Source organism: Grampus griseus (assembly GCF_964374135.1).
Source record: "Grampus griseus genome assembly, chromosome: 12".
Lineage (NCBI taxonomy): Eukaryota > Metazoa > Chordata > Mammalia > Artiodactyla > Delphinidae > Grampus > Grampus griseus.
In genome coordinates, this window is record NC_139006.1 from 26,054,668 (window position 1) to 26,078,669 (window position 24,002).

At 51.3% G+C, this 24,002-nt stretch overlaps 2 protein-coding genes across 3 annotated transcripts; one reads left to right on the top strand and one right to left on the bottom strand.

Annotated features, from left to right (window-relative positions):
• Positions 1-13,185: 13,185 nt before the first annotated feature.
• Positions 13,186-16,828, top strand: LOC309831086 (tubulin alpha-3 chain; the record flags this gene model as incomplete). Its single annotated transcript, XM_082668043.1, has 4 exons — positions 13,186-13,306; positions 13,842-13,990; positions 14,286-14,966; positions 16,532-16,828. 4 exons carry the CDS (start codon positions 13,186-13,188, stop codon positions 16,826-16,828), a joined length of 1,248 nt encoding a protein of 415 aa, XP_082524169.1.
• Positions 16,829-17,600: 772 nt separating this feature from the next.
• On the bottom strand, positions 17,601-23,973 carry MZT2B (mitotic spindle organizing protein 2B). Of its 2 annotated transcripts, XM_082668107.1 has the most exons (4): positions 23,501-23,973; positions 23,251-23,399; positions 22,215-22,394; positions 17,601-17,848 (listed from the first exon to the last, which is right to left on the bottom strand). In XM_082668107.1, exons 1-4 carry the CDS (start codon positions 23,662-23,664, stop codon positions 17,691-17,693), a joined length of 651 nt encoding a protein of 216 aa, XP_082524233.1. In that variant the 5' UTR covers positions 23,665-23,973; the 3' UTR covers positions 17,601-17,690. The 2 variants fall into 2 exon arrangements, with proteins under 2 accessions (XP_082524233.1, XP_082524234.1); XM_082668108.1 differs by lacking the exon at positions 22,215-22,394 and having other exon boundaries at positions 23,501-23,956.
• Between the last annotated feature and the right edge of the window lie 29 nt (positions 23,974-24,002).

The following is a 24,002-nucleotide window of genomic DNA, read 5'->3' on the forward strand; positions in this document are numbered from 1 at the left end:
TCCCTGGTTGGGGAACTAAGATCCCGCATGCTGCACAGTGCAGCCAAAAAAATAAATAAATAAAAACAAAATAAAAAACTTTTGTGTTCAATGGATACCACCAAGAAAGTTAAAAGAGGGAATTCCCTGGTGGTCCAGTGGTTAGGACTCGGCGCTTTCACTGCTGTGGCCACGGTTCAATCCCTGGTCAGGGAACTAAGATCCTGCAAGCTGCGTGGCTCAGCCAAAAAAAAAGAAGAAAAAAAAAAAAAAAGGGAAAAGATTAAAATCCACAGAACAGGAAAAATTTTGCAAATCATATATCTGATAAGGGGATTGTATCTAGAATATATAAAGAACTCTCACAACTCAACAACAAAATGATAAATAGCCCCATTTAAAAATGCACAAAGGATCTGAATAGACATTTCTTCAAAGAAGACATACAAATGTCCAATAAGCACATGGAAAGATTCTTAACATCATTAGTCTTTAGGGAAATGCAAACCAAAACCACAGTGCGATGCATCCCCTAGGATGGCTGTTGTCAAAAAGTCAGATAATAATAAGTGTTGAAGATAATGTGGAATAATTGGAACCCTCGTACACTGCTGGTAGGAATGGTAAGTTGGTGCAGCTGCTTTGGAAAACCACTGGCCAGTGGTTAAGACTCCGCGTTTCCAATGCAGGCAGCACGGGTCAGGGTAGGATCCCACGTGTCCCGCGGTGCAGCAAAAAAAAAAAAAAAAAAAAAAAGAATAAAGTGGTGATACCACCCAAATAAATCTTGAAAACATTATGCTAAGTGAAAGAAGCCAGTTACAAAAGACCAAATGTTGTCTGATTTTATTTGTATGAATAGGCAAATCTATAGAGACAAAGAGTAGATTAATGGTTTCCAGAGGGTTGGGGGGTGGGGTATGGGAAGTGACTGCTAACAGGTACAGGGTTTCTTTCTGGGGTGATTAAATGTTCTGAAATTAGATAGTGGTGATGGTTGCACAATTACGTGGATACAAAAAAACCCCACAGAACTGTACATTTTAAGCTGGTGAGTATTATGGTATGTGAATCAAGTTGTCATAAAAATAAAAGATTAAAGGACTTCCCTGGTGGTCCAGTGGTTAAGACTCTGCACTCCCAATGCAGGGGGCCCGGGTTCGATCCCTGGTCAGGGAACTAGATCCCGCATGCCGCAACTAAAGATCCTGCATGCCGCAATGAAGATCCCGCGTGCCACAACCAAGACCTGGTGCTGCCAAATAAATAAATAAAAATAATAAATATTTAAAAACTAAATAAATAAAAGATAAAGCACCAAACTGTTTGCAAGAAAGAATTCCAGGGACAGGAAGGGCTGAGTGGCCAGAGAGAGATGAAGCCTCTGGTTGGTACACAGAGGAACAGACTAAGAAGTTGGGAGACCATTGTTTTCCCCTAAACTGGCCCCTTCTGCATTGCTTGACTCAGGTAAAGGCCATTACTCTCCCAACTACTCTTAGTCACTGAGACTATGTACCTACCACATGTGACTCAGATGTCCCTACGTCCTTTTGCCTCCTGGAGCTCCCCTTTCTGTTAGTATCCGAACGACGTGGCTCAAATAGCTCCTTTATCTCAGGTATCCAGGCCCTCCCCAGCTTCCAGGAGCTTTTTTGGGGGGAAGTGGTTGAGGCAAAAGAAATCTTACATTTTTCCCATGTCATCGCTATCTTTTCCTCCACTCTTGTCCGTCTCCTGCAGCTTTTGTCCTCTCTTGTCTACATGCTAGCAGCCCCCTCCCCCAGTCTGCTATTCTCCCCAGGGCCAAATTTAGCCCAAATTCCACCGTTCAAAGTCCACCAGCATGTTGTTGCATATTACCTTTACAAAATGACCCCCATTACTCCTCACCATGAGCTGGTTTCCCAGCTCTTCCTTCTTTTTTTTTCTTTTTTCTTTTTGGCTGAACCTCTCAGCTTGCGGATCTTAGTTCCCAGACCAGGGATAGAACCCATGTCCCCTGCAATGGAAGCATGGAGTCCTAGCCACTGGACCACCAGGTGGTGGTCTCTCTTCCTTCTTTATGTCCCCCGTCCCTGGCAATGACAGTCATGTCTGTCCCCACCTGTTCCAGTCCTTACCAGGGGTGCATTCTCTCCCCAATTTCCTGTCGGCCCCTCTGCCCAAGGCTGACCCCGGTTCCTTGCACCGATCCTGTTGGACCTCCCTGGGAAGAGGAGGGCTTCTGGTTTTCCCTAGCTAGCTGCCCAACCCTTCTAACGCCCTGACCGCACTCTGAAATCTGCCAGAGCAAGGGAGGAGTGGAGCTGAAGTTAGTCCCACTGAATCCATGGTGGTGGTGTGTGTTGCTTAAACCCAGACCGTTTGATCTGCTACTATGTACATTACCCCAGGCCTCTGTTGACCTAGCAGTGGTAGGCAGGGTAAGAAATCTGCATTTTGCATCTACATTTTAAAATTTGTTTACTTTAAATTAGCATATAATGTATGTTTATAAATTATTATAAGTAATTTGTATTTATTTATATTCTCTTTATTTAACCCCTTTTTGGTCCTCCCTTCTCCACGAAGATTCCAGCTCATTCAGGTTGTGCTTAGAAGAGCCAAGAAGGGGCTCTTCTCTGTGGTGTAAACACAGATTCTCTCATGAACCAGCAGCAGGAGTGGGGGGATCTTGGGAAGGTGGTGAACTGAGGATATCAGTCCCCCTTCCGGGAACCTGGGAATTTCTGTGTCCTTTCGCCAAGGTCTGTGGGTGCGTAGTTCTCTGGCCTCCTGGAATAACCACCTGTGGAGTCTCCTGCCCCATCCTCCCCCTAAAAATGGCCAAGCCAACCCGCCTCTGCTGCCAGCTGGCTCCCCACCCCCCCAAAAGCCAGGCCCCCCGGTCTGGCTGAGTTCAGCCATCTTCTTTACTGCCATTCTCGGACCTCCCTGTCCCCCGCCTGCCTTGCCCACCCACCCTGCTTGGCTGCTTGTAAAACTCGCGATACTTTGAGACCCACGCATTAGTCCCATTTCCTGAAGGCGGAACTACCCTCCTCAGCTTCACAGCACCTCCTTCCGGGAGTCTATCATGTGGTTGCCACAACGTGCTCTGGCGCGAGTCGGGGGTACTGAGGTCTGCACCAGTAACAGGCTGCTAACCGAATAGTCTTTCCAGGTATCTGCCAAGTCCGCAAAGCCCGTAAGTCCCGTTACCAGCCCAGTCCCTTCTCACACCCCGGGCAGCTCTGCAGGAAGACCGCATTTTACAAACTATGGAGCCTCCCTCACCCGCAGTGACCAGGTGTCAGCCCGCAGCTTCCAGCCAATGCAGCACGAGACCTTCCGGTTGCCTTTTCCCGCCCAAAGTGATGACCAATCAAAAGCGAGTTCGCCCGTTAAGGAAACGGCCAATCGCCATTGGGGTCCTGGCCTGGGGTCCGCCCCCAAAGTGGTCGGAGCCAATGGCAGTTGCGCGGCTGGCGAGCCAATCAGGACACAGCGTGTGGTGCGGCGGGTCGGCAGTTGGGCGCGTGGCGTCGGACTGAGAGGAAGTTGGATTGTAGTGAAGCCAGGTGGTGCCGCCATGGTACGGAGCGGAGGGGCCTGGGGGACGGGCCAGGACGGGCGGCAGGACCGTGGGGGACGGGCCTGGATGGGCAGCAGGACCTTGGGGGACGGCCCTGGACCGACGGTGGGGCCTTGGGGAACGGGCCTGAACTGGCGGTGGGGCCTTGGGGGATGGGCCTGGACCTGCTGAGGGGCCCCGGGGACAGGCCTCGACGGGCGGAGGGGCCTGGGGGATGGGCCCAGGTGGCGCGGGAGTGTCCGGAATGTGCATGTCAGGGGCAGGCGCGGGGTCACTCTGCAGATGCAGTAAGCAGCCCCTGCCCTCGATCTTCCAGACTCTTCCTTCTCGAGGCAACGGTCCAGGGTTGCTCTTGAGCTCTGTCATTTGTCTCAGCTGTGCTGTGAGCTCACGAGGGCACTTACAGAAATAGGCCCTTAAATAAGAGTGAGAGAAGACTGTATATGCTGAAAAAGTTGCTTCCTCCATTAGATAGGGTTGTGAGTTGTTTGGCCGCTCCACGTGGCATGCAGCATCTTGGTTCCCCCACCAGGGATTGAACCCGTGCCCCTTGCATTGAGAACTCAAGAATCTTAACCACTGGACTGGAAGGGAATTCCCCCTCCCTTCCTCTCTTTTTTTTAAGCAAAACTAAGCAAACAGGAATAGGTAGGCTTATATCCCCCCTTTTTCGCGCCTTGTTTTTTCATTGTGCAAACAGTCCGGCTCCCTCCGTGTCAGCATGCAAAGACCTGCGTCCTTGTTTACTGCCATGTAGTATTCCAGGGTGTTGTTCTGCATCTTCAGCCTGTTCTGAGTCGCTGGACATGTGGATGTTTTCCAGTCTTTTATGCATGGAGTTGCAATGAAGAATCTGTGCCTGCAGTTTCCACTGGTGTAGGTGTATATGGGATACCACAAGTGAATGGTATATAGTTTCAGATTCCGTTCCATCAGCAACACACATAGGAGAATTCCTGTTTTCCCACATCAGGGTAGGCTTCTGCCTTTAATTTGTTCATTTTTATGTCCTCAGGTCATAGGGATCTAGTTAATTGTTGAATTAATTACATTAATATTTTGCACACCAATGGAACTCAGCCAACACCTCTGTCATTGTGCACATCTAAAACCTTTATTTGGAGAGAGGCTGGAATGACCCCTGACAGGGCTTTACCTGGCCTGGTTCACGTCTTGCTTGTTCCCAGTTAATTGAGGCTGATGTCATCCCAGCCTCTGTGTTCTCTTCTCATCACTGCGGTAGCTTCCAAACTCTATTAAGAGTGCTAGATAATAACTACATAATAACTCACACTAACGTCTGCATTATTCCTTTGCAAAAGTTGGTTCTGAGGCTTCTCTTATTGGTTATTGAACAGCATGACATCAAGCTGCTCAAATTTTTTTTTTTTTGTAGAGGTGATTTATTACAAGTATAAAGAAAAGGTATCTGCTGTTACCTGACAGGTAAAAGGAAGCTTCAGGATTAGAAGAAGTTTGTGCATTTCATCATTTTTTAGGAGCTGTTATTTTTAGCAAAGCCTTTGTCTTAAATAAGAAAAATACCATGGTTAATACTTTTAGAAGAGCTGTTCAGCCGTTGTTGGTTGGTATAACAGGGTCTTCTCAAGTTGAAATGCCTAAGTTCACAGTACTTAGTTTAACCAACTAAATTAGGAAACGTCTAGTGAGGGGGAGGTGGTGATGAATTGGTGTGAAGATAACCTAAACGAAATTACACTGATCTCTGGGAAAATGTTGTCCATTACAGATGCCTTTCCTTTGTGTTAGAACGGTTTGTGTCTCAAGGTGAATTTAATGGGAATTCCAGCAGTAGAAATTTTGTTTTAAATCCTACTTTATGCATCCTAGAGCCTCATCACAAAGTTGAGTACCTTTTGGAGAATCTACCCAGCCTCATAAGGGTAAATTTTTTCTGGCTCAGTATTGCAGTTGGTTGGAATCAGAATTAGACTATCAGCTATGATTTGGCCCCTTGTCTTTCAAGGATAAGACTAGAAGCTGAATTTCTAGGCTTCCAGACCATCACTCTTAAGGGCTAGGAGATTATAAATCTGGGATGTGATCGTAATTGTATGATGAGAAGATAATACCCGTGTTTAGAATTATCTGTCTCATGATGTGGCCATTTTGATGGCCTATTTTCTCTTCCTTCAGTTTATCTCCTTTTTTTTTTTTTTTTTTGACCGCACCCCACACGGCTTGCGGGATCTTAGTTCCCCAACCAGGGATTGAACCTGTGTCCCCTGCAGTGGAAGTGCCGAGTCCTAACCTCTGGACCACCAGGGAATTCCCCAAGTTATCTCCTTTTGAATGAGCTTCAGTAGTGTGTGTAAGGAGTTTATCCATTTCATCAGTGTTGTTGAATTCATAATATTCATTTATCCCTTTAATATCCTAGTAGTTATAGCCTCTTTTTTGTTCCTGATACTGGTAATTTGTGTCTTCTCTTTTTCTGGGTCAATTTGGCCAGGGGCTTATCAATTTGATTGTTCAGCTCAAAGAACCAGGTTTTGGTTTCATTGACTTTTCTCTCTTTTTATTTTCCTGTTTTCTGTTTAGTTTATTTCTGCTAGTTATTATTTGCTTTTTTCTGCATAATTTGGATATTTGCTCTTTTTCTAGTTTCTTAAGGTGGAAGCTTAGGTCATTTAATTTGAAATTTTTGAACAAACTTTTGTGTCTAAGTTCATGAGGGATATTGGTCTGTGGTTTCCTTACAGTGAATATCTTTGTGTTTTTTTTAATTTATTTTTATTATTTATTTATTTATTTTTGACTGCGTTGGGTCTTGCTGCACACGGATTTTCTCTAGAAGCGGTGAGCGTGGGCTAGTCTTTGTTGTGGTGCACGGGCTTCTCATTGTGGTGGCTTCTCTTGTGGAGCACGGGCTCTAGGTATGCAGGCTTCAGTAGTTGTAGCATGGGGGCTCAGTAGTTGTGGCTGACGGGTTTACTTGCTCCGAGGCATGTGGAATCTTCCCAGACCAGGGCTTGAACCTGTGTTCCCTACATTGGTAGGCAGATTATTAACCACTGTGCCACCAGGGAAGTCCAGTGTCTTTGGTTTTTGTATCAGGGTAATGCTGGCCTCAGGGAATGAGTTGGGAAGTGTTTCTTTCTCTTCCATTTGCGAGAACAGTTTGCAGGGGGGAAGAAATTTTCCTCTTCTGGGTTCTTCTCATTGGTCTAATAATCTGATGACAGAAGACAGATTAACGTGAGAAAAACAAATTTAATTTTGTACATATGGAAGTCCTATAAGTATAGGATCTAAGAATTGACCAAAGCAGGCTGTTTATATACCTTTTTAGACAAAGAATCAGTAATTTATGAAGATTTGAGGAAAGAAAGGGGTTTTTGCTTGGGCTAGCAAGTTAATGAAGGAGTAACAAAGTTTGTTTATGCAGCTTTCTCAGCCTTGAATTCCCTATCTCCAGGGATCATGATGCCTCCCCATGGGAGCTTTGTTTCCTGCTTTCAGGGGAGCAAAGGGTCAGAGTGTTCTTGTACCAGCTGATTCTCAAGTAACTTTTTTTTTTTGTAAAATTTTGTTTATTCATTTATTTTTGGCTGCATTGGGTCTTCGTTGCTGCTCACAGGCTTTCTCTAGTTGCAGTGAGCAGGGCTACTCTTCGTTGCGGTGCGTGGGCTTCTTATTGTGGTGGCTTCTCTTGTTGCGGAGCACGGGCTCTAGGTGCACGGCTTCAGTAGTTGTGGCATGTGGGCTCAGTAGTTGTGGCTCGTGGGCTCTAGAGTGCAGGCTCAGTAGTTGTAGCACACGGGCTTAGTTGCTCTGCGGCATGTGGGATCTTCCCAGACCGGGGCTTGAACCCGTGCTCCCTGCATTGGCAGGCAGATTCTTAACCACTGCACCACCAGGGAGGTCCCTCAAGTAACTTTAATTCAAAGTAATCAATATGCCACCAGTATATTTTGGGGTGGCCTGCCCTGAGCTCCATCAAGTTTTATAGGTCATTGATTTTATGCCTTTATACACATACATGTTACCCTCTGAGTCCTATTTTAGCTGCATCCCACAAATTTTGATATGTCATGTTTTCATTTTTATTCCATTCAAAATACTTTCTAATTTCCCTTGTTATTCGTTTCCAAATATTTGGGGATTTTTCAGATACCTTTGTGTTACTGGATTTGTAATTTAGTTCAAATATTTAGAAAACATATTTTGTATTATTTGAATATGTTGTGTTAATCAAGACCTTTATTAAGAAGTGCTTGGGGGAAAAGAAGAAAAAAAAGTGCGTGGGGAATTCTCTGGCAGTCCAGTGATTAGTACTCCACACTTCCACTGCAGAGGCACAGGTTTGATCCCTGGTCAGGAAACTAAGATTCTGCGTGCCGAGTAGCATGGCCAAAAAAAAAAAAAAAAAGTGTTTGCAGTTTGTTGAGTTTTCGAAAATAGCAAGTTGTAAACTTTTAATACAAATTAAAAATGAGGTTCCTAAAAACTCAAGTTGCCCAGATATGAAACAATTTAAGAACCTTTAAATATATATTGAGAAAAGCCAGGCTTTAAGAAAAACCAGGTTTGTCATTATCCAAAAGAGATGTCTTTAAGTAAAAGCCCATGCTGCATAGATAATGCAGATGGTGCTAGTGATCTGGCCAAGCACTTAAGGTCTTCAGCTTCCATCTTTTGTTCATTTCTTTTTATTTATTTATTTATTTATTTATGGCTGTGTTGGGTCTTGGTTGCTCCGCGTGGACTTTCTCTAGTTGTGGCGAGCGGCGGCTGCTCTTCATTGAGGTGTGCAGGCTTCTCATTGCGGTGTCTTCTCTTGTGGAGCACAGGCTCTAGGCATGCAAGCCTCAGTAGTTGTGGCATGTGGGCTTCAGCAGTTGTGGCTCGCGGGCTCTAGAGCGCAGGCTTAGTAGTTTTGGCACATGAGCTTAGTTGCTCCGCAGCATGTGGGATCTTCCTGGATCAGGGATCGAACCCGTGTCCCCTTCATTGGCAGGCGGATTCTTAACCACAGCGCCACCAGGGAAGTCCCGTTTCATTTCTTATTGCTGCAATTTCATGTTCATTCTTGTTGGATGACTAAACCAGATGTCGGTAGAGATGGTTAGTGGGCTTTTACCCAGCCCACCCTGCTCACTCAGTTTATCCCAGTCTGCCTTCAAGTGCTGCTACACCACTTCACAACGATATATCAATACCTCCATTTCCCCCTTCTTGGCCTTTATGCTATTGAGTTGTTTTTTTTTAAATATACTTATTTATTTATTTATTTTTGGCTGTGTTGGGTCTTCGTTGCTGCGCGCAGGCTTTCTCTAGTTGTGACGAGTGGGGGCTTCTCTTCGTTGTGGTGCGTGGCCTTCTCATTGCGGTAGCTTCTCTTGTTTCGGGGCTCGGGCTCTAGGGGTGTGGGCTTCAGTAGTTGTGGCATGCGGACTCAGTAGTTGTGGCTTGCGGGCTCTAGAGTGCAGGCTCGGTAGTTGTGGCGCACGGGCTTAGTTGCTCTGTGGCGTGTGGGATCCTCTTGGACCAGGGCTTGAACCCGTGTCCCCTGCATTGGCAGGCGGATTCTTTTTTTTTTTTTTTTTTTGCGGTACGCGGGCCTCTCACTGTTGTGGCCTCTCCCGTTGCGGAGCACAGGCTCCGGACGCACAGGCTCAGTGGCCATGGCCCATGGGCCCAGCCGCTCCGCGGCATGTGGGATCTTCCTGGACCGGGGCACAAACCTGTGTCCCCTGCATCGGCTGGCGGACTCTCAACCACTGCGCCACCAGGGAAGTCCTATGCTATTGTTTGTTGTATGTTACTTCTATATGAGTTGTAAACCCCACAATAATAAATCTTTATTTTTGCTTTATTGTTCAATTATTTTTTTTTCAGTTTTTAACTTTATAGCATTACCTTAAACGTGTAAAGAGTTAATCTTATCACACTACACATGGCTGAATTTATTAAAGATAAAAATCACAAATGAGGGCTTCCTTGGTGGCGCAGTGGTTGAGAGTCCGCCTGCCGATGCAGGGGACACGGGTTCGTGCCCCAGTCCGGGAAGATCCCACATGCCGCGGAGCGTCTGGGCCCCGTGAGCCATGGCCGCTGAGCCTGCGCATCCGGAGCCTGTGCTCCGCAACAGGAGAGGCCACAACAGTAAGAGGCCCACGTACCACAAAAAGAAAAAAAAAAATCACAAATGAGTGACACAGTTACTTGCTACATATTCTTCCCATTACAACGGACAGTTTCATTAATCATACAGTGTATTTTATTATTAGAAGCTATAAAGGAGATCAAATCTCTAGTAATTTTTCTCCTTCTCTTTGATTAGTGTGTTGTTTCAGTGTGCAGATAAAATATAGTGTTAGTCACCAAGAGTCTCATGAGACTTTCGTGTTTCCAGTAAGAATATCTTTGTTTATTTGCAATGTAAAAATTCCCTATATCATTCTCTAGATCATGCATCATTTTCCATTTATTTGGTCATCAGATCAGGTAAAAAGTCTGTGTGCACCAATTTGCAGAAGTGGTCATCCAGAAGTAAGTGCTGGGCTCAATTATATTTTTAAAATATGGTATAAAGTCTTTTATATTTGCCCACATATTTAGCAGTTTTGTCATTCTTCAGTCCAATTTTGCAGTTACAATTTTCCATCTAGTATGATTTTCCTTCTTCCTGGAGAAATTCCTTTACCATTTTTTTTTTGTAGTGGTGACTACTACTCTCAGCTAATGATTAATTCTCTCAGCTTTTGAATGCCTGAAAACGTCTTCATTTTGCCTTTTATTTTAGTTCTGTTGAGGTATAATTGACAAAGTATTCACTGAAAGTGTATAATTTGACAAGGTTTAATATTTATTAACATCTTGATTATCCATGAAATCATCACCTCAATCAAGATAATGAACATATGCATCACCCCCCACAATTACCTGGTACCCCTTTGTAAATCCTCCCTTCTGCCTCACCCCCTTTCCCTCCCCCACTAATCCACATTTCTGTATTTTCTAGGATTTTATATGAATGGGATCATTGAGTTAATTTGTTGTTGTTTGGATTCTTTCACTCACTATAATTATTTTGAGATTCACCCATGTTGTTGCAACACAGTTCATTTTTATTGCTGAGTATCTCCTTTTTTGTGTGTGGTAAACTACACATGACAAAAGTTACCATTTTAACCATTTTTAAGTGTATAATTCAGTAGCATTAAGTACATTTACATGCTGTATAACCATCAGCACTATTTCCAGAACTTTTTCATCATTCTCAAATGTTCTTAGTATATAATCTGCTGGGGAGTTTTTGTTTTTTAGTTTTTATACAATTTTTTTAAATAAATTTATTTATTGATTTACTTATGGCTGTGTTGGGTCTTCGTTGCTGTGCACGGGCTTTCTGTCATTGGGGTGAGCCGGGGCTACTCTTCGTTGAGGTGCGCGGGCTTCTCATTGTCGTGGCTTCTCTTGTTGCGGAGCATGGGCTCTAGGCACATGGGCTCAGTAGTTGTGGCTCGCGGGCTCTAGAGCGCAGGCTCAGTGGTTGTAGTGCACTGGGCTGAGTTGTTCCGCGGCATGTGGGATCTTCCCAGACCAGGGCTTGAACCCATGTCCCCTGCATTGGCAGGCAGATTCTTAACCACTGTGCCACCAGGGAAAGCCCTTTTATACAATTTTTAAAGTACACTTTTCATTTATAGTTACTACAAACTATTTATAATCAGTTGTTAATCTCATCCAGTGTGTTTTTCATTTCAGACATTGTCTTTTTTTATCATTAGCAATTTGAGTTAGGTCTTTTTTATATCAAACATGTCTCTCCTTATCATGCTCATTTTTTCCTGTACTTTCCTGAGCATGTAGATATATAATAGTTATTTTAATGTCCTTGTTTACTAATTCTATCATCTGTCATTTCTGGGTCTGTTTTTATTGATTGCTTTTTCTCTTCATATGGTAATATTGTCCGACTTTTCTAGGTTTTATTTTTTAATTTTCTGGTGTATATGGTAAGTTTAGATTGGATACCAGACATGAATTTTACATTATTGGGTGTTAGATTTTTTTGGCTGTTCTTTCAACTGTTTCTAGGCTTTTGGGAGGTTGCTATTAGTATACCGGGGAACAACTTGATCCTTTTGAGGCTTGCTTTTCAGCTTTCTTAAGTGGATTCAGACCAGCCTTTAGGGTTGGCCTCACTTGGCCCCACTACTGAGGACTCCACCCAGTGCTCTGTGAGTTAGGATGTCTTTCTGCCATGGCAGGTGTGAGCTCAGGGGTCCCTCCCCACCTGTGCTGAGCAGCCCACAGTGGGGACTCGGGACCCCCCTGCTGATCTCCCTGAGCTCTCTCCATGCAGCTGTCTCTCCTCCAGATAGAAAGCCAGCACCAGGCTTTCTAGCTGCCTTGACCTCTCTCAACACAGGATTCTCTCTGCTCACCTCAGGGAGATCCCTGGGTTTCTCCTCTCTCAGCTGCAGCCTGGACGGTCCCCAGCAGCCTTCTGGGGCATCTGTAGGGCTTGCCTTGTTTCCGTGCTCTAAGGAATCACTTGCTGTCTTCTGCTGCCTATTGTCTAATGACTGAAAAGTGTTACTTCATGTTTTTTTTCTAAGCCATTGCTAATATCAGGTTGGTAAATACAGCCTTAGGTGGAAATAAAATGGCTTGACTGCTTATTTGTATAAATTTTTTTTAATTTATTTATTTTATTTTTGGCTGCATTGGGTCTTTGTTGCTGCATGCAGGCTTTTCTCTAGTTGTGGCGAGCGGGGGCTGCTCTTCGTTGCGGTGTGTGGGCTTCTCATTGCGGTGGCCTCTCTTGTTGCGGAGCACGGGCTCTAGGTGCACGGGCTTCAGTAGTTGTGGCACACGGGCTCAGTAGTTGTGGCTCACGGGCTCTAGAGCACAGGCTCAGTAGTTGTGGTGCACGGGCTTAGTTGCTCCGCGGCATGTGGGATCTTCCCAGACCAGGGCTTGAACCCGTGTCCCCTGCATTGGCAGGCGGATTCTTAACCACTGCGCCACCAGGGAAGGCCTTGTAAAAATTTTTAACGTTTTTTATTGATTGCTGGGAAGATGTTTTATTTACTTGTTTGTTTATTTATTTGGTTATGCTGGGTCTTAGTTGTGGCAGGCAGGCTCCTTAGTGGCGGCTCGCCGGCTCCTTAGTTGTGGCAGGCGGGCTCCTTAGGTGTGGTATGCGAACTCTTAGTTGTGGCATGCATGTGGGTTCTAGTTCTCTGGCCAGGGATCAAACCCGGGCCCCCTGCATTGGGAGTGTGGAGTCTTAACTGCTGTGCCACCAGGGAAGTCTCGCTGGGAAGATGTTTATAATGGCTGTATGCCTTTTCACAGTTCAAGTGTGTCTCCATCCATGCTCAGACATAAAATGACCATTGGAAGCTCATGGGACAATAATGTCTGATAAGACGTTAAGAAACCAAAAGATTTTAGAGATATTAATTTAAGACGTTGGGTCTCATTTGCGTGCCACATAGTGACAACTGCCTTGAAGCTGAGGGGCCTCACGTGTATATTCTCGTTCCCAGCGTGAGTGCATCTCTATCCACGTGGGACAGGCGGGGGTCCAGATCGGCAATGCCTGCTGGGAGCTCTACTGCCTTGAACATGGAATTCAGCCCGACGGCCAGATGCCAAGCGACAAAACCATCGGCGGTGGGGATGACTCGTTCAACACGTTCTTCAGTGAGACTGGGGCTGGCAAGCATGTGCCCAGAGCCGTGTTCGTGGACCTGGAGCCCACCGTGGTCGGTAGGTACCCTTAGACTTAGAAGGGGAAGCACAGAACCTTTGCTGGGTTCCTCCAGATCAGAAGCCCGAGGTAGTTTCCAAGGGGAGCTGCCAGGAGAGAGCACCTTTCAGTGGCGGCCACCCAGGAGAGAACAGAATGTCACCTTGGAGCCCGTGAAACCCAGGCCACAGAGGGCGCCCGGCAAAAGTCACGCTGATGTCTAGTATGTCAGGGCCATTTCAGCAACACCCCGGGTGTAGCTGTGGGTGTGAACAAAACATGCACGCGCAGAACCGCCTGTGCGGTGTGAGCATTCCCTCGCCTTTGGGAACTGGCCACACTGGCATTTGTTCCTCGGGTTGACTGGACCTTCCCGGAGCCATAAACAGCAGATGAGGCATGTGTATCACACGGAGACCTTTTCTGTGAGACGCTGACGCTGCTGGCCTGCGAGGCACAGCACGTGCCTGTAGAATTGAAGGTTTCCCCGGACCTGGCCATCCCGGTGAGTCAGCGACCGTCCTTAGAGTCTCGGGCACGCTGTCCTCTCTGCAGATGAAGTGCGCACGGGGACCTACAGGCAGCTCTTCCACCCGGAGCAGCTGATCACCGGGAAGGAGGACGCGGCCAATAACTACGCCAGAGGCCATTACACCATCGGCAAGGAGATCGTCGATCTGGTCCTGGACCGGATCCGCAAACTGGTGAGAAGGGCCCTGGGAAGGCCTCCTGGACAGGAGGGGAGGCCCGGGATCTCCCCGGGACATCACTTTGGCAAAACCCAGCAGAACCATGAGTGCAGGGTCTTCCTTTCCGGTGTGGCCGCAGTGCGTCCACGTCTGTAACTGCTAAGTGTGATGCGTGTTCCCTGTGGATGGGTTGAACCCGTATAGTGAACCTGCAGAGGAAGAGTGTGCCGTGACCGGGGCCTGTAGGGGCCCGTGGGGGTGGTGGCACGGCTCATGCGGGCGTGGCCTCACGGCCTCTGCTCTCCCGCAGGCGGACCTGTGCACGGGCCTGCAGGGCTTCCTCATCTTCCACAGCTTCGGGGGCGGCACCGGCTCGGGCTTTGCGTCTCTGCTCATGGAGCGGCTCTCGGTGGACTACGGCAAGAAGTCCAAGCTGGAGTTTGCCATCTACCCGGCCCCCCAGGTGTCTACAGCTGTGGTGGAGCCCTACAACTCCATCCTGACCACGCACACGACCCTGGAGCACTCGGACTGTGCCTTCATGGTGGACAACGAGGCCATCTATGACATCTGCCGGCGCAACCTGGACATCGAGCGGCCCACGTACACCAACCTTAACCGTCTGATCGGGCAGATCGTGTCCTCCATCACGGCCTCCCTGCGCTTTGACGGCGCCCTCAACGTGGACCTGACGGAGTTCCAGACCAACCTGGTGCCCTACCCCCGCATCCACTTCCCCCTGGCCACGTACGCCCCAGTCATCTCGGCCGAGAAGGCCTACCATGAACAGCTGTCCGTGGCCGAGATCACCAACGCCTGCTTCGAGCCAGCCAACCAGATGGTCAAGTGTGACCCTCGCCACGGCAAGTACATGGCCTGCTGCATGCTGTACAGGGGGGACGTGGTCCCCAAAGACGTCAATGCGGCCATCGCCACCATCAAGACCAAGCGCACCATCCAGTTTGTGGACTGGTGCCCGACTGGGTTCAAGGTAGGCTGGGCGGTAGCGCGTGTTTATCTTCCGCCTGCGGCAGATCCTGGGACGGGGTGCTGCCCCTTTGTGGAGGGTACCCTGATACAGGGAAGCCAGGCTGGGTCATGGATTAGTAAGTTGGGGGACAGTTCTCATTCCTTCACTGGTGTCTCTAGAACTTCCTTCCTGAGTCATCACGTGATACAGCTCTGTGAGTGTATTTTTTACAGAAATTATCTGGAGAAGTTCTTGGGTGGAAAACAAATTGATTTAGAAATAAGGTGTTTTTTCTTATAGTAATTTTTCTTAGAATATAAATGTAGGAATTTTCTGGGCATTTTGGTAATTTATGGCGATATTTGAACTTGGGGCACTACTGTAAACTGACTCTTGTCTCTGAATTCCACTTGATTCCATCGGCATGTAAAAATTAACATCCAATTTAAGTGTCGTATGGAACGTTTGATTTACAGCACTGTCATGAATCCTTCTGTGGAGAAGTGGAGATTGGGGAGCCTATACAGTGTGTCCTGGGTTGTCCTTAGACCCATCTTGCTCCGACCTTCCACTGGACACAGGACAGAAACCTTGCTCCTTACTTGATTCCCAACCTTCCCTCTGGGAATGGAACTGTACTTCCCTGAGCCCTGCTCTTAGGGCCTCCGCTGGCTCAGACCCTCGCTGCTGCGGTGGGTTCTTACCTAGGAGTCTGGGTTTCTTCCTCTGGTCCAGGGCTCAGCACAGCTGGCCGACCCATCACCTGGTTTTGTTAATGGTTTCATGTGAGCACAGCCATCCCCGCTCATTGGCTTATTGTTGTGGCAGCTCTTGTGCTGCAAAGACAGGGTTGAGTATCTGTGACAGAGCCCCTGTGGCTCAGCAGCCTAGAACGTGTGCTGTAGCCCCCTTGACAGACCCTGTATCTCCTGCCAAAACCTCTGGTCATGTGATCCCTGGTCTGAAGCTTGGACTGCCTCTCCCTTGGTCCCAGTGCTGGGATCTCGTTCCCTCCCTCTTACTAAGCGTTCATGTGGGCCGCGTCCATGGCAGTGGTCACACAGCGTCAGGGACCTCTGACGGTGTGCTTGTCACTCTGCTATGTGTACACTGTTTGTTGGGAAAGCAGGGGGTGTGACCTGCCCTCGTGATTCTGCCACAGTTGTGTTCTCTGAATCTGCCTGGGTGGAAAAGGCTCAGCTACAGACATTAATCCCTATCTTGTTGAACCCTCTGGAGAAAATAACATATGAAGAATCCCAAGCAGTGTCCCTTCTTAGAGGGAAGATAGTCCTATCACCTGGGTACCTATCACATGTCACAGTTGCTGGGACACAGCCCCCCCCTCCAGCAGCTTGGGTGTGAGCCAGGGTGGCAGGCTCTGGGGCTCCTCTTTCCTTGTCTGGAAACCAGAACCCTGCTTTCCTGGCACCTTGCCTGGCACACAGCTGGGCCCAGAGTACAGGGTGGCCCCAGCCTCCCCGGGTCACCAGTGGGCACCTCCATGCCTTCTGTTTCCACAAACGCAGCCACCATTCCTGGATTGACGGAAGCTTCACGCAGTGCCTTCTCCCCTTCTTTGGCAGGTGGGCATCAATTACCAGCCCCCCACGGTGGTCCCAGGGGGAGACCTGGCCAAGGTGCAGCGGGCCGTGTGCATGCTGAGCAACACCACGGCCATCGCCGAGGCCTGGGCCCGCCTGGACCACAAGTTCGACCTCATGTATGCCAAGCGCGCCTTTGTGCACTGGTATGTGGGGGAGGGCATGGAGGAGGGCGAGTTCTCGGAGGCCCGGGAGGACCTGGCAGCGCTGGAGAAAGATTACGAAGAGGTGGGCGTGGACTCGGTGGAAGCGGAGGCCGAGGAAGGGGAAGAGTACTGAACGGGAGGGAGCGGCTAGTGGCCCCCTGTACCCCGCCAACTGTCGTGTTACAGATATTTACCTACAGTTTCTGAATTAAACCTCTGTCTCTTGTGCTCACCTGGAACACGCTCATCTGTCCACAGGAGCAGGGAGGACCCCTCTGCTGGGCCATGTGGACGGCTGTCCAGCTGCTTGGGCTGCGCTGCTGGGGTGGGTGGACCTACATCTGTAAGGAGCCTCTGCTTGTGTGACGTGACCCAAGGGCAAAAAGTCAGTGTTTCCAATCCAAGGTTTTAAAACAAATAGTTCTAGGAAAACTGAGTTAGGTTTTTCAATTGAATTTGCCATTTTTCAGGCTTCTTTATTGACGGGACAAGTGGACTAAGGTATAAAAGCTTAGAATTGGAGTTTGAAAACCTGAGGTCCATGTAAACCTGTAAAACTGGGGCAAATGTGGAAGGTCAAGACATTTTGGGGGAAAGGGTTTTACTGGATTCTCTGTGGCATGCATGACCCACAGAGGGTTAAAAGCTCTAGGTCACAGCCCTTCTGTGCTCAAACCCCTGCTGCACCTGAGCGCCCTGGGAGGGCCTCAGTGAAAAGGCAGAAGACCTGGTAATATGCACATTTTCTCACAGGCTCAAAAATGAGGTCTGGGAGGTGGGGTCACTGGTTGAAGTCACTTGGTTGGTTCAGCTGAAGCATGACGAGGACCAGCACACAGAACTAATTCTAAATCTCTGTGCCTTAATATATTCAAAAGGTAACAGAAGAGATCTTGAACAGACCCTCAGGTTTTCAAAGAGGTTTATTACCAACAGGAGGAGCAGCCTGTCTGAGAGGCTGGCGGCCTGCGGTGGGCCCGTGCAAATCCTCTTGCTCAGGTGTTGCTCCGCGTGGGGCTCTTCCCCGGCCCGCCCACCTTGGGCAGCCTGGTGGCGCTGGGCTGGCGGGGCATCCTCTGGCTGGATCCTTCCCGGACACCGCGTTCTGGCAGCGTCGGGCCTCCGCCAAGGGCACCGCTGCCTTTGTTTCTCCCTGAGCAGACACAGAACACAGGTGTTAGCAACCTGGCAGAGGCCACCTCGCAACACCTATTGTCTGTGTCCCGAGAGCAGTGCCAGGGGCAGCTCGGCGTGTCGACCCCCAGCAACTGCCCTCCCCGCCAGACATGGTGACGCAGAAAGCGTGTTAGTCAGGCTTCTGGATTTGGATCTTGGAAGCTCTTCCTCATACATTTTCCTCCCTCTCCCCTCAGTGTTCTACAAATATTCAGGTTCACTGGGTCCTATGACTGGGCTCCTGCTGAGGACGCGCCCTGTCCATGGGGCGGTCACGCTCAGGTGCAGAGCACAGCTCTGGCCGCTCCCCCACTGGTAACCTGCCAGATTTAGCCTGTCTTCTGCCCACAGCCAGGAAGGTCTGCAGTCATGCCTGGGCCAGTGCCTGTGGCATCAGCAACAGAGAGGACCCCGGGGGACAAGCGTGCCTGGGTCACAGTCCCTCCCCGCTGGGCCTGCCTCAACCTGGGCTCTCCTTCAGCCCGCAGCTCTGACCCCCAGCCTCCATCCCGGTTTAGTCCAACAGCCTGCAGTGGGGAACCGGGGGCTCTTGGACAGAAGACATGACAGTTTCCTAGGGGCTTGTTAAGTTGTTTCTGCTCACCGGCTGTCACTTGGGCAAGGAGAGGGACCTGCATTTGAGACTCAAGTCCGTGCTCTAATCCTCACACCTAGCTTCTCCCCAGGACTCCTGCAGGGATAGGATGGCCCTTCTCAAGACACTTCCTGGGAAAGTTCTTCCTCAGAGAGCAGGAGGTCTGTGCTGCCTGGCACGGGGGGTGGGTTGCAGTGGCATCAGCTTGGAACCCTGAAAGCTTGGGTTTTCCTGGCGTTGCTTCTCCCCGAGAGCCCATGTGTACTCGATTTGACAGAAGTGTAGTAGTAACGGGTTCCCCAGTGCCGGATGGAGTAGACGGGAACATGTGGTAGGGTGAAGCTGGGCCAACTCTGTCCCAGTGACTCCCGGAGACAGAAGCAAAAACATCACCCCTCATCTCTGGTACAAATGCTAATCTTCTGGTCCCCACTGACTGACCCTGTGAGTACATGGGCCCCACCACTCTGCAGGGTTTCCCAATGTGCCAGTGCCCTGCTCAGGCCATGCTTCCCCCTCCCCACCAAGGCTGAGCCAGGCCAAATCAGGTCCGTGGAGCCCGTGGCTTAGCCCGCGGTGCCGGGTGCTCCCAAAGCACAGCTCAGGTGCAGCTCCACCGCAAGCAGCAGGGCGGGTCCCAGCTGCAGGCCTCACTGTGAAGCCAGCTTTGCTTTTGCTTGCACATGTGTGAGTTTCCTCTCCCCCTCAGTGTAATGACCAGGGCCCCTCTGGACACTCAAGGATGAGAGAAAACTAGAAAAGAGCAAGTAATGTTCATCTTTAAATCTGACGAGGCCGATAAACCCTGGAAGTAAGAAACCAATGTAACTTTGAGTCATAGAAGGTGTCAAAGAAAACTATTTTAAGGATGAAAATAGCCCATTTATCCAGCTCAGTGTGATTCTTAGAACCCTAAAGGAATCACATGCTTTGGGCATTCGTGGGGAGACCCACTCAGGCCTCATTTTACACGCGGCTGTGGAGGTCAAGAAGGTTTGCAGAGCCCAGTGGACCCAGCAAGGGGCATCTGGGAGCTCGTCAGGCCTGCTCCAGCTCCCTCCTGACAGGGTTATTAGGGTCCGATGGAATGCAGTGAGGACTGGGGCTGAGCCAAGGGTGACCACAAGCTGCGGTGGGGGTGGTGGGGACATGCTCCCAGGCCTGGTTCCTGTGGGGCCCTCTTAAGGGTCAAAGACAGATAAGGGTGTCTGTTAAAAACAGTCCGGTTTACCCTCCTACCCCTGAAACCAGCTGTGGCCACTCAGTGTTGGATGCCCCCTAATGAAGCAAATGCCCCAAATTCACCAGCCCATTGCTACCCTTGACTCAGGGGGGGGCCCTGAAGTTGGAGAACCACCCAGACCCGGTAGGACCCACTCTGCCATTGACCTTTGGAGTGGCCCCCGGGATCCCTGATCACCCACCCTTAGAGCTCTGCCGCAGAGCTGGGCAGGAACGAGAATTATAGAAAGCCCCAGAGCGCTTTCTCCTGGGTGGTGGGCGCACCCCCTTATGGAGTCACAGACCAGATGGCTGCTGAGGCCAAATGTCAGTGACCGGCTGTGAGCCAACACTGAAGGCATGTTGTGTGTGGAGGGGTGGGGGGACGGGTGGGTTAGAAATGAGAGGGAAAGAATACACCACAGCCCTGCTATCTGCAAGGCCAGCTGGCGGGGTCTGGTGGCCAGGATGAGCGGGCGGCCAGGGGTGTGCAGAGCACACAGCAGGGGCTTGATCGGTGCTTCCAGAACAGATACAGACAGAACAATGCACAACACGGACTGCACGTGTGCGCTTTAACCCTTAACTCAGCCCACACTTCTGGGGAGGTGATCCCTACATGGACATGCCTGTGACTCCTCCAGGCACACGGCCCGATGCCGTGTTGGGGAGAAGCTCGGCGTGAGTGCTCTGCAGCTGTGCTGCCCCCAGAGATGGGCTGCGAGCCACCTGCGTGGTCTTTAGCTTTTTTAAGAGCCATGTTAAAAAGTAAAAAACAGGAAATTGACTTAAATGTTTCAATTAACCCAAACATCCAGTATGTCATTTTAGCGGGTAATCAGTATAAAAGTTATCCGTGAGGTGTCCATTCCTTTCTGGTGCCAACGCTCGGGTACCTGTCCTCATGGCTCCACACACCAGACTCCACCTTATGCTTTCTGGGGGGGACATCTTTTTATAGAATGTGTGGTTTCCCTAAACTTCAACAGCACACAACTGAACCTAACTCCACGTCCTTACGAAGACAAGTCTAACCCCCCTGAGCTCTCAGGACAGAAATGGTGAGTCTGACAGGCCCCACAGGGCACCTGGATGGCCAGGAACCCAGAGAGCGAAGCCCTTGAGTGGGGCTCCAGCCCTTGGTCTGGGTCAATCTCACTCCGATTCTGAGGGAAACCTAAGGCCAGCTGGCTCCAACGTTCCCAAACCCCCACCACCAGCCTAGACCACCAAGGTCCCCCATTGCTTACTCTGTGACAATGCTCCTTATTTTCTCTACCCAGATCCTGCCATTAACCAGGTGACCAGAGATCTGTGTGGAGAGATGCTTTGACATGCAGCCTCAGAGATCTGTCTCATTGGTGGCCTCTGCCTCTCGGCCTCAGTGTACTCCTGGCACGGCCCCTTATCTGCCCTCTACCTCCACTGGGCATCTCCCCAGGGCCTCAGTGCCCTTGTACCCTGGCTGGTGGCCGCCCAGCCCAGCAGGACCTATGGCCTGAGCACTCAAGGGGAAACGACCCTGTGGGGCCCAGTGCCCCATGCCTCTCCAGTCCCTGGCCTTCCTCCCCACCTCCCATCCCTCTATGCAGTGCTCCCAGCCCCGCACCCCAACACACCCTTGACTGCACCCTCTCCCTCCCTCCCCCCACACCCTAGCTCAGCCCCCTCCCAGGGGATGCAGCAGCGCACAGGACTCTGCAGCTGGTGCGAGGGCCCTGCCCCCAGCTTGTTTAACTCCTGCTACTCCAGCAAGGCCGGTGCTGTCCTTCGAGACTGGACGCCCGTCACTGTCGGTATGTCTAGCCACTGGACAGGCAGCGTGTCCACCCTGCAGCCCCACTGTGCCCTCAGCACTGAGAGCAGGCCTGGCACTGAGCAAGGGAGGGAGTGGCAAAACCCCCCAGTGAGGGGATCTCTCTCCTTTAGTCCCCACGCTCCTCAGGCCCCCTGTCCAAGCTCCAGGCACTCCTGGAACAGCAAGGTGGGTGATGCAGGGAGGGGCACGTGGGAGGGTGCAGCTAGAGCTCCCATGGCATTTCACACTCTAACACACCAGCCTCATCGTGCCTGGCAGTGCCTGGCAGGCACCCCCAGCTCAGAAACCAGGCAGTTGAGGGGACCCATGGTCTGATCCTCCAGGCAACCAGTCCAGGTGGGTGATGGCATCTAAGAGGCCCAGGTGCCTGTCACACCTCAGGCTTTGCTCTCCACAGCATACCACGCTGTCCCTTCCCCGCCCCTTGGGTGTCCTCCTCTGGGCTGGGGGCAGCTCTACAGAGCGCAAGTCTCACCAGCAGAGTTAGCCTTTGGGGACGGGGTGTGGGCCTGTTCTGTGAGCGCTGCACTTGTCTCTAGTGAGCGGAGCTGTGAAATCACGCCCTCAGTCCCTAAGCTGCGGGGCAGGGATGGCTCACTGGGTCCTGCCCTTGCAGCTCAAAGCTGCTCTGGCTTTCTGGGGGCCACAGCAGTTTCCACGGAAACAGGAGAGAGTACCAACCCCCAGAGATAAACCAATAAACGCAACCTGCAAAAGGAGAGAACAGGCAGCAAGAGAACCGGAGGGAACCGGGGGGCCCCGGAGAAAGAGGCGAGTGCGAGGCAGCTGGGCCGTGGAGCAGAACTGGAGAGGCCGCAGGCTGCAGGGCCGAGGAAAAGGAGGGCCTTGCGGGGGGGGTACAGTTCTCGGCAGAGAGAAAGGAGGCTGCTGGAGGTCAGAGAGAGACACAAAGAGAGCAGACAGCGTGCATCAGTGAGGAGGCCTGCACTCCAGTGCCCAGGGCCTCTCAGGACAGGGTCACGGGCGCCCAGGGCCCAGGCACACCCACCCACAGGGCCCAGCTGCCCTCCGCCCCAACGTCAGCCCCTTCTCAGGATGTTTCTGGCTAAGGAGCCAGCCTGGAGGTTCTGCTGCATTTCAGAGGGTTTCCGGGATGGGGAGCAGAAGTAACACCTGAAGCGGATTAGAGCTCCATCATGACACCCTGGTCACCAGCACCTGCTCATCCCCCAGCCATGACCCTCCAAACTGAGGAGGCCCCTTGGGCCTCTGTACCCTGCCAGCCATGGCTTCCAGGCTGCGCCCACTCACAGCCCAAGGATGGAAGCTTCGCTGTCCAGATTCCTGGGTAGGACCTGGGCCGGATGGGGTGCCAACAAGGGCACGCAGGAAAGCCTCTGCCCGCCCTGCTCCCTGAGGACTTCCGCAGAGGCTATACAGGTCATGAGGACAGGAACCAAAGCTGCCTTGTTCCCATGTTTGCGGGATAAAAACATTCAGAGTAGAGATGGGGAGGAACTGGGGTCGCAAAAGTCCCAGACGAGGTCTAGCCTGCCTGGGTCTCCCACCCTGTGTCCTCCCGATCTGGAAGTGCACCCTCAAAGGTGGCAGCAAAGTCGAAGCTAGGGACGGGAGCCCAAGGGGCCAGACCTTGGATGGGCCCAGCCTGTCCTGGGACAAGAGGAACAGAAAGGCCTGCACTCACGGCCAAGCCCGCGCGGTGCCAGGCGCTGCTCCCCTTCCGCCCCCGTCCCCCTCCTCGCCGCCCAGGCCCGGCTCTGACCTCGGGTCTCAGGCACGCTGGGCGTGGGCAGGGGCGCCGCCGCGGGGTCCTGGGGCTCGCTCGCCAGCCTCTGCCCGGCGCACATGGACTTGAGCATCTGGAAGACTGCGAGGGGCGCCACGTTTAGCTTCAGCAAGTCCACCAGGATCCTGGCGAGAACACACGCTGCGGCAGTGAGCCCTACTCGCCCGGTCCGGCCGTCCCCGGGGACCCCGACTCCCCCGGGACCCCGCCTCCGCCGGGCGCTCACTTGAACACGTCGGGGTCCATGGCGCCGCCCGCCGCCTGCGCCAGCTCGAACAGCTCCATCTCCTCGGCGCTCAGCACCTTCTTCCGCCGCAGCGCCAGCTTCTGCAGGGCCGCCTCCAGGCCCGGTGGCGGCCCCGGCCCGGGCCCCGCGCCCGGCGCCGTCATCTGCAGACCGCAGAGGGTGTGCGCCGCTGGGTCCGGTTCCCGCTCCGCCCGGCCCCGCCCGGTCCGGCCCGCCGCGCCGCCTACCGGCCCGCCGCGCGCCCCTCTCCCCGCAGCGCCCACGCCATCCGGCGCTGGGACCCGGGCCCGGGCGGCTGCAGGCGTGCGTAAGACCGGGCCCTTGGAGACGGAGCTTCCCCGCGCGCTAGCCGAAGTGGCGGCACCCAGTACAGCGCGGGCATTCTGTGGGCGCTCAATAAATGCCCATCGGGGCCAGAGCGTAACTGTTCCGCGCCGACTCCCCGGTAGGCGGCGCACCTCGAAGCCCTAACGCACCGACA